The 13,876-nt window shown below is 43.0% G+C and overlaps 1 protein-coding gene across 27 annotated transcripts in view; it reads right to left on the minus strand.

The window, feature by feature from the left end:
- The window catches only part of SRCIN1 (SRC kinase signaling inhibitor 1), a 1,481,450-nt gene that overhangs the window by 381,900 nt on the left and 1,085,674 nt on the right, over positions 1–13,876 (minus strand). For all 27 annotated transcript variants that reach the window (XM_068262488.1, XM_068262500.1, XM_068262499.1 and 24 more), the window contains one exon: positions 1,688–1,795. In XM_068262488.1, the coding sequence (XP_068118589.1) occupies positions 1,688–1,795 (108 nt within the window). The remainder of the gene's footprint in view (positions 1–1,687; positions 1,796–13,876) is intronic.

Genomic DNA, 13,876 nt, shown 5'->3' on the forward strand with positions numbered 1-13,876 from the left:
GCGTTGTCATAGTATAGCAACGCAACCTGCACAAAGTTGCACTGTCCGTTACAAGTGTGAAAAGGGCCCAAGTGCAAATAAACATCTACATCTAACTAGTGAGAAAACAATCGCAATCGGCCAATCACCCCTCTTCCCACCAATATTAAATCAGCTAAGTGTATAGAGAGCGAACAGTCATAAGGTCATTCCACATTGAAGCAAAATATGTCAGGATTGGTTGACTGTCCCCATGTATGTAAATACCTTTACTTGCCTGTCATGCCTAAAATTCCTAAAGCCTAATCTCCTAGCATTACCACAGTAACATGTAAATATAATGAGCTTTAAAGAAAAAAAAAAGCAACACTTGCAAAATCAATCTTTATTGCAGGGTGAACAGTGACTACAACTACACTCCTAGGAAAATACACATGCGATTGTCTACAAAAGTGTTTCAACATTATTACAGCATGCACCCCTCTATGAAAGTCTGTTTTGTCGAGTACCCCCTACAGTGCATATCATCTCAAGCAACCCCGACACATTAATTGGCATCTTCAATAAATCTTTTACGTTTTTAATTGACTATAACATACCTAATAAGGCGTAGTTCTATAGGATTTATTTTTTTATTCCCTAATCTGTTTTCAAAAGTTCTATTGTTTTCATTTACCAACATAATATAACAAGCGAAACTGACATGTATAATGAAACATCATCATGTACATCAAGTAACCGTTAAACACAATGGCGTAAAACATGGGGGTAAATAAACATGAACAGGAAGAAAGTTAACGTGACTAACAGGCTTTAGTTATGCTCCAGAGGACTATGACCGGTTGTCTGGAGCATGTATAGGAGTGAGCAGGGATACTGGTTACTGGTGTGTCCAGACTGTGTGTGGGGGGGGGGGGGGGGGAGGGGCAGAGTGGGCTAGGACTGTGGTGGTCTGTCTGCAGGGGGTAGCAGAACACCTACAGAAGTGTAGACTGAGTTCCACTGGTAGAAGGGGTAAGTAGGAAGGAGGGGGAGAGGAGAGAGGGAGAGGGTATCTCTCACCCCCAATCTGACTGTAGTAGACTATGACAAGTACCGCCTTATTCCAGCTCAAAAAACCCTCAGAGGTATGGGTACCATATGTTGAGTCCTATGGTAAAAAGCATCCAATCATGGCAGTATTTATTTTATACTTTATGCTGAGACTATATAATAATAGGAAGTAAGTAAGGGCAAAGGTCTTCATTATTAAATAATGGAGTCATGACAGAAACTAATCAGTTGTTGGGGCAATCAGATAAGAAATGAAGTCTGTATGCGTTAGTCACCTGCAGTTAGTGTGCTTGCAGGTACGGTTTCTATCAGCAGAAATAATTACATGGGAAGCTGCTTGCAGAGTATATTATGGTCTCGCTCATCCAGCACCACTAGCACCTGGCAGCGACAGGAATACACCCAGGACCTAGAACACCAGGTTAGCTAAATCAGCGTGAAATTAAATGGTGCTTCTAATGCACGGATGATGCACATTGTTTAGTAATGCTGAACCCATGTAATGCCCTGGGGTTTTCCCTTCATATCGGACAAAATCTACAAACCAAATGGATATATATGTGATACAGAACAATAAGACATGCAGAAACAGCCCCCCTAGCCTGTCCGTATAAAGAGCTAAGATGCCCAGTAATAGGAAGAGATGGAGGCTTACCGATGATGGGTTATCTAGGCACACAGGCACTGCATTCTCCTGTGTCTCTCTATACATCAACGCGTCAGGACTCCCTGCAAGCAGGATAGGTGAAGAGCCTTGCAGCAACTGGAAAGAAAAGGGAGACAGTGTAAAGATACAGGAAAGCACTACAATATTCAATTCCCATCAGGCATTATCTTGTACAGTAACTCCTCCTGACAGACCTTCCCTGTCCTCTCCATGCCTCTAGTGACTTCATCTCATGCAAGTCTAACACAAAAGACACTACAGCATTGTCTTATTACAACAGTAACTGCATGTCATCTCTTCTTCACACATCCTAAAAATAATGGCCTAGTCCTCATTTTCAGCAAACTTAAGTCAAAAATCAGCTCCATAATGTGAATGCATGTACATACAGATATAAGGAGTGATAATAAAGAATTGACTGTCATTTAATTTATTATTTGTAATCTGCAGCCATTTCAGGTTTTTAATCTGAAATGGGGAACAGGAAGTCTGTGGCACAGATGCCTTCCTCAGCGTTTCTAAAAACTGTCGCTTTCCCTGAAATGCTGTCCTGCTTCCAACTGTCACAGTTTATTTGGAACTGAAAAGCTATGAATGGTTGCTATGGGCAACTAACAAACCACTTTTTCCCACACACAAGGCTCTGAGCTACAGTTTTCTCTCACAGGAATGCTGTTCAACATTCTGTCATTAATACCACATCACTAGAGATTAGTTTTTGTGTCAGCTTTTCAGTTACACATCAATGTTAGAGTTTCCACTACATGCAGATTGGATGCAGAAAAAATGACTCCAATGAATGTCTATGCGCCTGTTTCCACTAAACGCAATTTTTCTGATGTAGATTTTCCCATAGGCATTCATTGGAGTCAGTTTTTCTGCATCCATTCTGCATCCAATCTGGGGGTAAAGGAAACAGGCCCTTATGGTGGCCATACATGGTACAATTTTTTCATCCAATCTTACCATTTCTATGTAGTATAAGGTAAATTAAGTGAATATACTGAAAGGATAATTTAGGCAGTTCCCTTATATTACATAGAAATAGTAAGATTGGATGAAAAAAAAATTGTACCATGTGTGGCCACCATTACAGATGCTGAAAAGCGGACAGAAGCAGACGCAACTACGTTAGTGGGCTCAGGCCCTTAAAGAGGTTAAATTACACGTTTACACCCAATCCAGGACCCTCTCCCAGACCGCACTGCACTCTGGTAAATACCACATCCCGCACTGACCATCCTCACTCCTCCACGCACATTAACCGATGTAACCTGATCACCATTCCTTGCCTTCCCAGCTCTCCCCCTCCCATATTTGGGGCCCTCTGGAATGCACGCTCTTTAGTCAATAAACTATCCCATGTCCATGATCTTTTCATCACTAATGCTTTCACCTTCCTGGGGCTCACTGAGACATGGCTAACCCCATCTGATACGGTGTCTACAGCTGCCCTTTCATACGGTGGCCTCAAGTTTAGCCACACACCTAGATCGGGTGACAAACATGGGGGTGGGGTGGGAATTCTTTCCAAACACTGCTCCTTTACACCGCTTGCGCCTGCACCTTCTCTGGCTTTCTCTTCTTTTGAGGCTCATGCTGTCCGCATCTACTCCCCTCACCACTTCCAGGTTGCTGTCATCTACCGGCCTCCTGGACCAGCCTCCACCTTCATTGACCACTTTTCAACATGGCTTCTCCACTTTCTATCCCCTGACATTCCTTCCATCATCATTGGGGACTTTAACATCCCCATAGACACTAACTGTTCCACTACCACAAAATTCCTCTCACTCACCTCATCCTATGACCTCTCCCAGTGGTCCTCAACCTCCACCCACAAAGATGGCCACACTTTGGACCTAGTTTTTACCCGGCTCTGCCCAGTTTCCACATTTAATAACTCTTTATTCCCCCTTTCAGATCACAATCTCATAACTTTTACAATCAGCCCCTCCCTACCTCCTACAGCTACCGTAGTGCAGCCATCACGCCTATGCAGGAATTATCGCAACCTCAACCTCTGCTCCCTAGCTGACTCTCTAAAACCCCTGGGCTTATTGTCATCCTACACTGACCCCAAGTCAGCATCCATCTACTACTCCACCACAGTCACCACTGTCATGAACACAGCCGCCCCTCTGACCAACTTCCGCCCCCGCCGCATCAACAGACAGCCCTGGCTGACTGAACCCATCAAACAACTGAAAAGACAGTCCATGGCAGCAGAACGGCAGTGGAGGAAAAGCTCCAATGCAGATGACTTCACCCACTATAAAAACACGCTGCTGCAGCTCAGGGACGCTTTCTCACTTGCAAAGCAGTCATACTTATCTACACTCATTTCTTCACAATCCCATAACCCTAAACAACTTTTCAACACCTTCAGCTCTCTTCTCCACCCCTCGCCTCCCCCTACAATCACAAGCTTGTCTGCAGAAGATTTTGCAGCATATTTTGTGAGCAAAATTGAAACACTACAGAACAGCTTTCAAAAGCAACCCTCTTCACCGGTCCAATCACCTCTTCCTTTTTCCTCTCTGCCCGGCAGCTCCCCTACTATCAACTATCCCTCTCCACATAACCACTCACCCACTCAAACCTCCTCCCCACTAACAATCTTCTCAGCCTTAACTGAACAGCGTCTTTCTTCACTAACTTTCTTTCTTCACTCTAAAGCTAATCTTACTACATGCGCCTCAGATCCTATTCCCTCTCATCTTATCCCCCAGCTCTCCTCCCTCCTCATTCCTGCTTTAACAACACTGTTTAACCTTTTCTCTCTACTGGCATTTTTCCTTCTTCATTTAAACAAGCTATCATAACACCACTAATCAAAAAACCCTCTTTAGACTCTACTGCCCTTTCTAATTACCGCCCAGTCTCTCTCCTTCCCTTTGCCTCCAAACTTCTGGAACGCCACATTTACTCAGATTTGTCTAACTTTCTCTCTGCTAATTCTCTGTTGGACCCCTTCCAGTCTGGCCTTCACCCTCAACACTCTACGGAAACCGTTCTCACTAAGGTTGCCAATGACCTTCTAGCTGCTAAAGCCAAAGGCAGACATTTGAGAGACAGAGGGAGCTTAGGGAGTTAAATAAGTGGCTGAGAAATTGGTGTAGGAAGGAAGGGTTTGGGTTCCTGGAGAACTGGGCAGACTTTGCAGTCGGCTACAGGTTCTACAGCAGGGATGGGCTGCACCTTAATGGGGAGGGTGCAGCTGCATTGGGGGAGAAGATGGCTAAACGGTTGGAGGAGATTTTAAACTAGGATCTGGGGGTTAGGCGGGAGGATAAAGTCTCAATACGTAGACAAGATGAGGTAAAAAGACAGTGGGAACCTATCATTATGGAGGGTGGAGAGGGGGGTGGGGACAGTGTAAAGATTAAGGAGGTTGGTAAAAATTCAAGTAGCCCATTTCATGTAAACAAAATTGGTAAATGTGGTGGTAAAAATATAAAGTGCATGGTAACCAATGCTCGGAGCCTTGCAAATAAAATAGACGAACTAGAGTTCATTCTGAATGACAAAGGCTATGACATTGTGGGAACAACCGAGACATGGATGGATGAAAGCCATGACTGGATAGCTAATTTAAAAGGATACAATGTGTTTAGGAGGGATAGAACAGGGAAAAAAGGTGGAGGGGTTTGTCTCTTTGTTAAGAATTCTCTTACAGCTGTCCTCAACGATGAGATGGAGGAAGATTGCGAAGATGTGGAGTCCGTTTGGGTAAATATTCATGGTGGAAATAAAAGTTGCCAATTGCTTATTGGGGTATGCTACAGGCCACCTCTTATTAATGAAGCTGCAGAACTGAGATTACTACAGCAGATTGAAAAAGCTGCAAGTAAAAATGAGGTCATAATTACGGGCGACTTCAACTTTCCAGACATTGACTGGAGTATTGAGGCTACCCATTCTGGTAAAAGCAGCAGATTTCTGGCAGCACTACAGGACAATTACTTGACTCAAATGGTAACTGAACCAACTAGGGGGAATGCGTTACTGGATCTGTTCATTTCTAATAGACCAGATAATGTATCAAATGTGCAGGTTCAAGAACATTTGGGAAATAGTGATCACAACATGATAACGTTTGATCTGGTGACTGATAGGCCACGGGGCAGCGGGACCACTAAAACTATGAATTTTAGAAAAGCAAAGTTCAATCAAATTAGGCAGGCACTTAGTTTGGTGAACTGGGATAATGTACTACAAGGGGAAGACACTGAAGGGAAATGGCAAGCTTTTAAACTTATACTCAATCAATATTGTAGTATGTATATCCCATATGGAAACAAAATGTCTGGGAATAAAAAAGGCCTCTATGGATGAATAGAAAGGTTAAAGATAAAATGAATAGGAAAAATAATGCCTATAAGGTCTTAAAACAGGAGGGGACCGAGGCTGCACTAAGCAATTATAAGGAGTGCAATAAAAATTGTAAAAAAGAAATTAGGCAGGCAAAGACTGAAGCTGAAAACAAATCGCTAAGGATATCTAATCTAACCCAAAAAAGTTTTACAAGTACATTAACTCTAAAAAAAGAAAGGTTGACTGTATAGGACTCCTAAAGGATGAGGATCGGAACTCAATGGTGGATGACCAAGGTAAGGCAGAGTTATTAAATGCTTTCTTTGCTTCTGTCTTCACAAAAGAAACAGCACTGTTGCAAACTACAGAGGCGGAATAGTCTGAGGCTAGATTCACAGTGGGACGTTGCGTTTTGATGCCACGTTAAAGTCGCACCGCAAGCTTACAACGCAACGCGCCCAAAAAGTGGCAACGCAGCGTTACCGTCGCATACAGCAGATACAGTAAAAAATACAGGCAATGAAAAGTATGCTTCCAAGTCATTACTGAGCATGTGCAAACAGTCCAACGCAGCTAATAACGTGTATAACGCACTGCATGCAGTACTTTTACTTAACGTGCAGCGTTAGACACCAACGCAACATGTGCACTGTGAACAGGGCATTGATTTTTCATTGCAGTGAGTTATTCTGCGTTAAATGCTGTTTTAACGCGCGACTTTAACGTCCCACTGTGAACTTAGCCTCAATCTTCTAACTGTAATATTAAATACTTAACGCAGGAAGAAGTGAAGGCAAGACTAAATAAATTAAAAATAGACAAGGCACCTGGCCCGGATGGCATGCATCCTCGGGTCCTACGGGAATTAAGTTCAGTTATAGATAAACCCCTTTATCTTATCTTTTGTGACTCTCTTGCAACTGGCAGAGTCCCAGTGGATTGGCGTACAGCCCACGTTTTCCCATTATTTAAGAAGGGCAAAAAATCAGATCCAGGAAATTATAGACCTGTAAGCTTAACATCAGTTGTATGCAAACTATTTGAGGGGTTACTAAGAGATACTATACATGACTTCATAGTAGAAAATAATCTTATTTCTCAGCATCAACATGGGTTTACTAAAGACAGGTCCTGTTTGACTAACATGCTCAGCTTTTATGAGGTAGTGAATGCTAATATGGATATTGGGAATGCTGTAGATGTGATATACTTGGACTTTGCAAAGGCCTTCAACACTGTTCGCCCACAAAAGTCTGGTGCAAAAGTTGAGGATGCAAGGACTGGGGAAGAGTCTGTGTTCATGGATAGGGAACTGGCTAATGGACAGAAAACAAAGAGTTGTGGTCAATGGATCGTACTCAAAATGGGAGACTGTTAGCAGTGGGGTCCCACAGGGGTCTGTTCTAGGTCCAGTGCTCTTCAATTTATTTATTAATGACCTAGTAGATGCAGTAGTGAGCAATGTTGCTATTTTTGCAGATGATACAAAATTGTGCAGAATCATCAACTCTCAGGAAGATAGTGTCATATTGCAACAGGATCTGGATAGGATGGCTATATGGGCACATACATGGCAGATGAAATTCAATGTTGACAAATGTAAAGTCATGCATATACGTACTAATGGTCTAGCACCATACAAAATAAATGGGATACAGTTGGGGACATCAAACTTGGAGAAGGACTTAGGAGTACTCATTGACAACAAGTTAAATAATCGTACTCAATGCCAAGCAGCTGCAGCTAAAGCTAACAAAATTTTGGGATGCATTAAAAGGGAAATAAAAACTCGAGATGCTAGCATAATATTGCCCCTGTTTAACTCTCTAGTAAGGCCACATCTGGAATATGGAATTCAGTTCTGGGCACCACATTACAAAAAAGATATTGCAGTTTTAGAGCAGGTGCAGAGACGAGCAACAACATTGATACGTGGGATGGAAGGTCTCACTTATCAAGAAAGGTTAGATAAACTGGGTTTATTTAGTCTAGAGAAAAGATGCCTTAGAGGGGATCTAATTAACATGTATAAATACATCAGAGGGCAATATAATAGCTTGGCGGATGAGCTTTTTGTCCCTAGGCCTTCTCAAAGGACTAGAGGACATGATCTGCGCATGGAGGAAAAACATTTTAGCTATTTATTTAGGAAAGGGTTCTTTACAGTAAGAGTGATTAAGATGTGGAATGCATTGCCACAGGAAGTCGTTATGGCAAACTCTATACCTGCATTTAAAGGGGGCTTAGATGCTTTCCTTGCGTTGAAAGACATCCATGGCTACAATTACTAGGTAATGCCTAATGATGTTGATCCAGGGATTTTAACTGATTGCCATCTGGAGTCAGGAAGGAATTTTTCCCTTTAGGGGCTAATTGGACCATGCCTTGTAAGGGTTTTTTCGCCTTCCTCTGGATCAACAGGGATATGTGAGGGAGCAGGCTGGTGTTGTACTTTATACTGGTTGAACTCGATGGACGTATGTCTTTTTTCAGCCAAAATAACTACGTAACTTCGTAAGATTTTCGGTACTAATACTCCTAGATCTGTCCTCTGCCTTCGACACTGTTGATCATACCCTACTTCTCCAGACCCTCTGAACACTGGGAATCAAGGGCCTAGCACACTCCTGGCTCAACTCTTACCTGTCTGGACGTTCTTTCATGGTCTCCTATGCCAATACCAACTCCTCTCCACGCCCACTGTCTGTGGGAGTACCACAAGGGTCAGTCCTTGGACCCCTCCTCTTTTCCATTTACACCCATGGCCTGCGACAAATAATAAGCTTTTTTGGGTTTCAATATCACCTCTATGCTGATGACACCCAAATTTATTGTTCTGCCGCAGACCTCTCCACACTACTGTCAAAAATCCCCGAATGTCTATCCGCTGTATCTACATTTATGTCATCCCGCTTCCTTAAACTCAATATGAGCAAAACGGAGATTGTGATATTTCCACCTTCGCTCTCTGTTCCACCTCCCATTGTCACAATCAATGTAGATAACACCCCAATAGCATCAACCCCAAAAGCTCGTTGCCTAGGGGTAACTCTGGACTCTGAGCTCTACTTTAAACCACATATTAACACTTTAACTACCTCCTGCTACTTCCATCTTAAAAACATTTCCAGAATCCGTCCCTTCCTTTCACAAGAAGCAACTAAAATGCTTGTGCATGCCCTAATCATCTCCCGTCTTGACTACTGCAACACCCTACTCTGTGGTCTACCAAAAAGCAGAATGGCACCTCTCCAATCCCTACTAAACTCTGCGGCCCGTCTCATCCACCTCTCTTCTAGATCCTCTGAGGCAGCCCCTCTCTGCCAATCCCTCCATTGGCTACCAGTTGCCCAAAGGATCCAGTTTAAACTTCTCACACTTGCATACAAAGCTCTACACAAGCTATCGCCTCCATACATTTCCTCTTTAATCTCCAGATACCTCCCCGCCCGGACCCTCCGTTCCTCACAGGAGACCATTTTGTCCTCCAGCCTAGTCACCTCCTCTCACTCTCGCATCCAAGACTTCTCACGGGCTGTCCCTCTCCTTTGGAACTCCCTCCCTCAGCCGGTTCGTCATGCCACGAGTCTGGAAACCTTCAAACGTACTCTGAAAACACACCTGTTCAGACAAGCCTATAATTTGCTATAGGCAGCACTGAAGGCACACTGGCTCACCCACTAATCCTTGTGTTTCCTTCCCTTTTGTTTCCTCCCCACTACCCTCTAGATTGTAAGCCCGCAAGGGCAGGGACCTCCTCCTAGTGTTTCTCATACTGCTGTTATTTTAACATATGTACATGTACCAACTACATATCAACTATGTATGTATCTATATTTGTTCTATTCAATGTCATGACTGTACAGTGTCTTGTATTTCTTATGTATATTTGTTCCCCATTATTTGTTTGTATTATGTACAGCGCTACGGAAGATGCTGGCGCTATATAAATAAAAAATAATAATAATAATTCTTTTACTATAAGTTGTAACTACCTGCCGGGTCTTTTGCTTCCAAATCTCACCCAGAGCCCAGTATCCACCTGCTTGTGGCATGTAGCCCCACTCCCTTGAAGAAAAGCGCAAGATAGAGAAAGTGCCACAGACACTGCATGTGGCTTGCGGCTGCTCAGCAGCAAAAAGCTGTGCCTGTCTGGCTCCATGCTAGTACACAGGTGCAAGCTGTCTGCGCATGCACAGTGCTGGTGAGCTCAGTCGACAAGCTTATTGAGGTCTCAGCACTGGAGCGGTGAGGAGGTTTAGGTGGGAAGCCTCTGGAGTAGGCAAGTACCCAAATTGTGGTCTTTTTTTTCCATTCAGGCATACATAAAGATTCTCCTCAGCCATTCTTCAGCCAGATGTACACTGCTAGTCTGTAGCAATCTGACCGGTTATATCACTGTGTCTTGATGCCTTCTGTTTCCAGTGGGAACTTGAAAGGCTGTTACCACAACAGGAAGCCACCTGTGCAATTCCCCACTCCCCTTTCCACAGAAAAGTACATGCTGCTTTGCAGGAAAATATTGTCTGTACAGTAATCATTCCAAAAACGGACACCCAAAATGATCTGTGAGGTGTGTTACACACAATGTCATTTCACGTTAGATCGATGGGTCAAAATTGATAATTTCTGTTAGGTCTGATCTGCTCCCCATTGATAACAGGATTGATTTTGTGCAGTAGCGATTTGAAAGTCGATCCCGTTCTTGACCAGGAGCAGATGGTGCATGCTGAAAATTATGAATATGACCAGTCGATCTAAAGGGAAATAGCATTGTTTGTACCAGCCTTTAGGCCTTGTTCACATTACACACGTTGCAGTCCGTATTTCGGCAACGCGTGTAGGAGGCAGACACGTACAAACATCAGAAGTGAATGTTCACATTGCATGCGTTGCGTACCAGTGTGGTGCGCAAACGCATGCTGCACGCATTTTTGGGCAAAACGCGCAGATGACCAATTTACTACAGTGAATGGGATATGCCACACAACACATGGAAACGCAGATGGCGTGCGATTGTACACTTTGTGTTCTGATCGCACGGCCATCTGCGTGTGATGATGTGAATGAGGCCTTAAAGATCATTTCAAGTGACAACACTAAAATGTGTGTGCAGCTTTTGGCAATGGGGTCAGCTTAATGAAGCAGGAAGGGACAAGTACAATTTACTCCTCACTCCATACACATTAAAAGGCAATTTTACAGCAAAAAAACATTACGCTGAAGTCAGACACAAAGTCACCATTAAAAGGTAACATAAATAACATTTTCACAAGTCTGCTTTACTTCAAAGGTCTAGAACAAAGTGCACTGGAAGTGCTGGCTAAGACTTAGAGGATCACTCAAGAATAGGCATTTGCTATAATCACTATAATCAACACTTGTAAAGATGAATTCCACCAAGTTTCATTGAACCTAAAATCACATAGGAATAACCATTGTAATTTATAGTGTTTTGCAAAATTTTTCAAAATGGTTGAGACACTGCAAAGCACGATGGGAGTGTAAGACTCAACACACACCATACAATCTAGGTTGTTCAATCTTACCACTTTCATGTAGTATAAGAGCTTATCCAATCAATCATTCAAGGTATTTTCAATCTGTTGGCCCTTATACTACATAGATTTGGTAAATCTGTACAACCAAGATTGTATGGTGTGTGTTGAGCTTTAGGTTTAGAAAGCAGTGGGTGGTTTCTTGTGAGCCAGAGTTTTGCCAACCACTTCTCTCGGAAAACAACGTTGTGACTGTCAGAATGTAGCAGCCTGAAAGCCTCTCCCCATTCCCAGCCTGAATGAGTTGCAGGGGCTGCACACACATGATCACTTCTCCATGATGGTATCATTTAAATGAAATCAGATTGACTGTGATCTTTTGATGAGATCTCAATGTTTTCTGTTCTACAAGTTGTGCCATCATTCCTATACAGCAATCTTTTTGCCAGTAACGTTGAGGAGATTCCTAGGCATCTTCTAAGTACAGGTAATCCACTTACTTCAGCCAACAGATTAGCTAAATCATACTATTATGCAGATTTTAATTAGCTCTTACGTCCAAAAAGGCTGCTGCTTAAACATCCTGGACATAGGAACCTATTCCATGAAAAAAAAATAAAAATGCTGTCACGACGAATTGCGTGCGCTCCCGCATGGCCGATGCAGCACCTATTGGTGCAAGGGACCATGTGGTCCCTCTACCCGATCAGTGCCCCCTTGAGCAGTAATGATCGCTGTCACAGTGCTGTAATGATCAATGTAAACAGCCGCATACAGGAAGGAATTGCTTCCTGGCTGCTCTGTAATGCACGTGTACATTCACATCGCGTGCGCGCATGTGACCCCAGCACTGATTGGTCAAAGGGATCAAGTGATCCCTTGGTCAATCAGTGTTCTCCCAGTCCTGCAATGAACACCATCTACAGTTGTGTTCAAAATTATTCAACCCTCAATGCTGTAAAGGGTTTTAGGGAATTTAGTGTAATTGTGTTCAGAATGAAATCTTACAAGGACTTTTTAAAGAACCAAATGCAACTAAAATGACATCAATTGTTTTTGTAATACAGTATTCATTTTTTTGTGTGTGATTTCTTCATTGACACAATAATTCAACCCCTTAAAGACTACCACTCTTAAGAACAGAGGTTCATTCAAGTGTTTTCGATCAGGTATTAAAAACACCTGTGGATGTTAACGAGCAGCAATCAAGCATAATAAGCACCAAGTAGGCAGATTTAAAATGACTGTGATACTCAGCTCCTTCTAGACATTTACTGGTGTGTTTACAAACATGGTGAAGTCAAGAGAATGGTCCAGGAAGACAAGAGAAGAGGTGATTTCTCTTCAGAGGAAGTGCAATGGCTTTAAGAAGATTGCAAAAATGTTAAACATACCAAAAGACACCATAGGAAGCATAATTCGCAAATTCAAGGCAAAGGGCACTGTTGAAACGCTACCTGGTCGTGGCAGAAAGAAGGTTCTGACTTTGATTGCTGTGCGCTACCTGAGGCGCAAAGTGGACAAAAGTCTGTGTGACTGCTGAGGAACTGAAAAAAAGATTTGTCAGATGCGGGTACTGAAGTTTCAGCTCAGACAATAAGGCGCACACTGCGTAATGAAGGCCTTCATGCCAGAACTCCCAGGCGCACCCCCTTGCTGTCTCCAAAGAATAAGAAGAGTCGACTGCAGTATGCCAAAAGTCATGTGAACAAACCACAAAAGTTTTGGGATAGTGTTCTGTGGACTGATGAAACAAAATTAGAACTGTTTGGGCCCATGGATCAACGCTATTTTTGGAGGAAGAAGAACAAGGCCTATGAAGAAAAGAACACCTTGCCTACTGTGAAGCATGGCGGGGGGTCAATCATGCTTTGGGGCTGTTTTGCTTCTGCAGGTACAGGGAAGCTTCAGCGTGTGCAAGGTACCATGAATTCTCTTCAGTACCAGGAGATATTAGATGAAAATGTGATGCAGTCAGTCACAAACCTGAGGCTTGGGAGACGTTGGACCTTTCAACAGGGCAATGATCCCAAGCATACCTCCAAGTCCACTAGAGCATGGTCACAGATTAAAGGCTGGAACATTTTGGAGTGGCCATCGCAGTCATCAGACTTAAATCCGATTGAAAACCTCTGGTGAAAGAAAGCAGTTGCAGCAAGCAAGCCTAATGCTGGGTACACACTATGAGATTTTCTGGTCGATTTACTGTCAGATCGATTATTTCCAACATGTTCGATTTGCTTTTCGATCGTTTTCCAAGCATTTGCCGATCGATTTCTGTGCACTTTAATAGGAAATCGATCGGAAAATGCTCGGAAAACGATCGAAAAGCAAATCGAACATGTTGGAAATAATCGATCTG

This window comes from Hyperolius riggenbachi, chromosome 12 (assembly GCF_040937935.1).
Source record: "Hyperolius riggenbachi isolate aHypRig1 chromosome 12, aHypRig1.pri, whole genome shotgun sequence".
NCBI lineage: Eukaryota > Metazoa > Chordata > Amphibia > Anura > Hyperoliidae > Hyperolius > Hyperolius riggenbachi.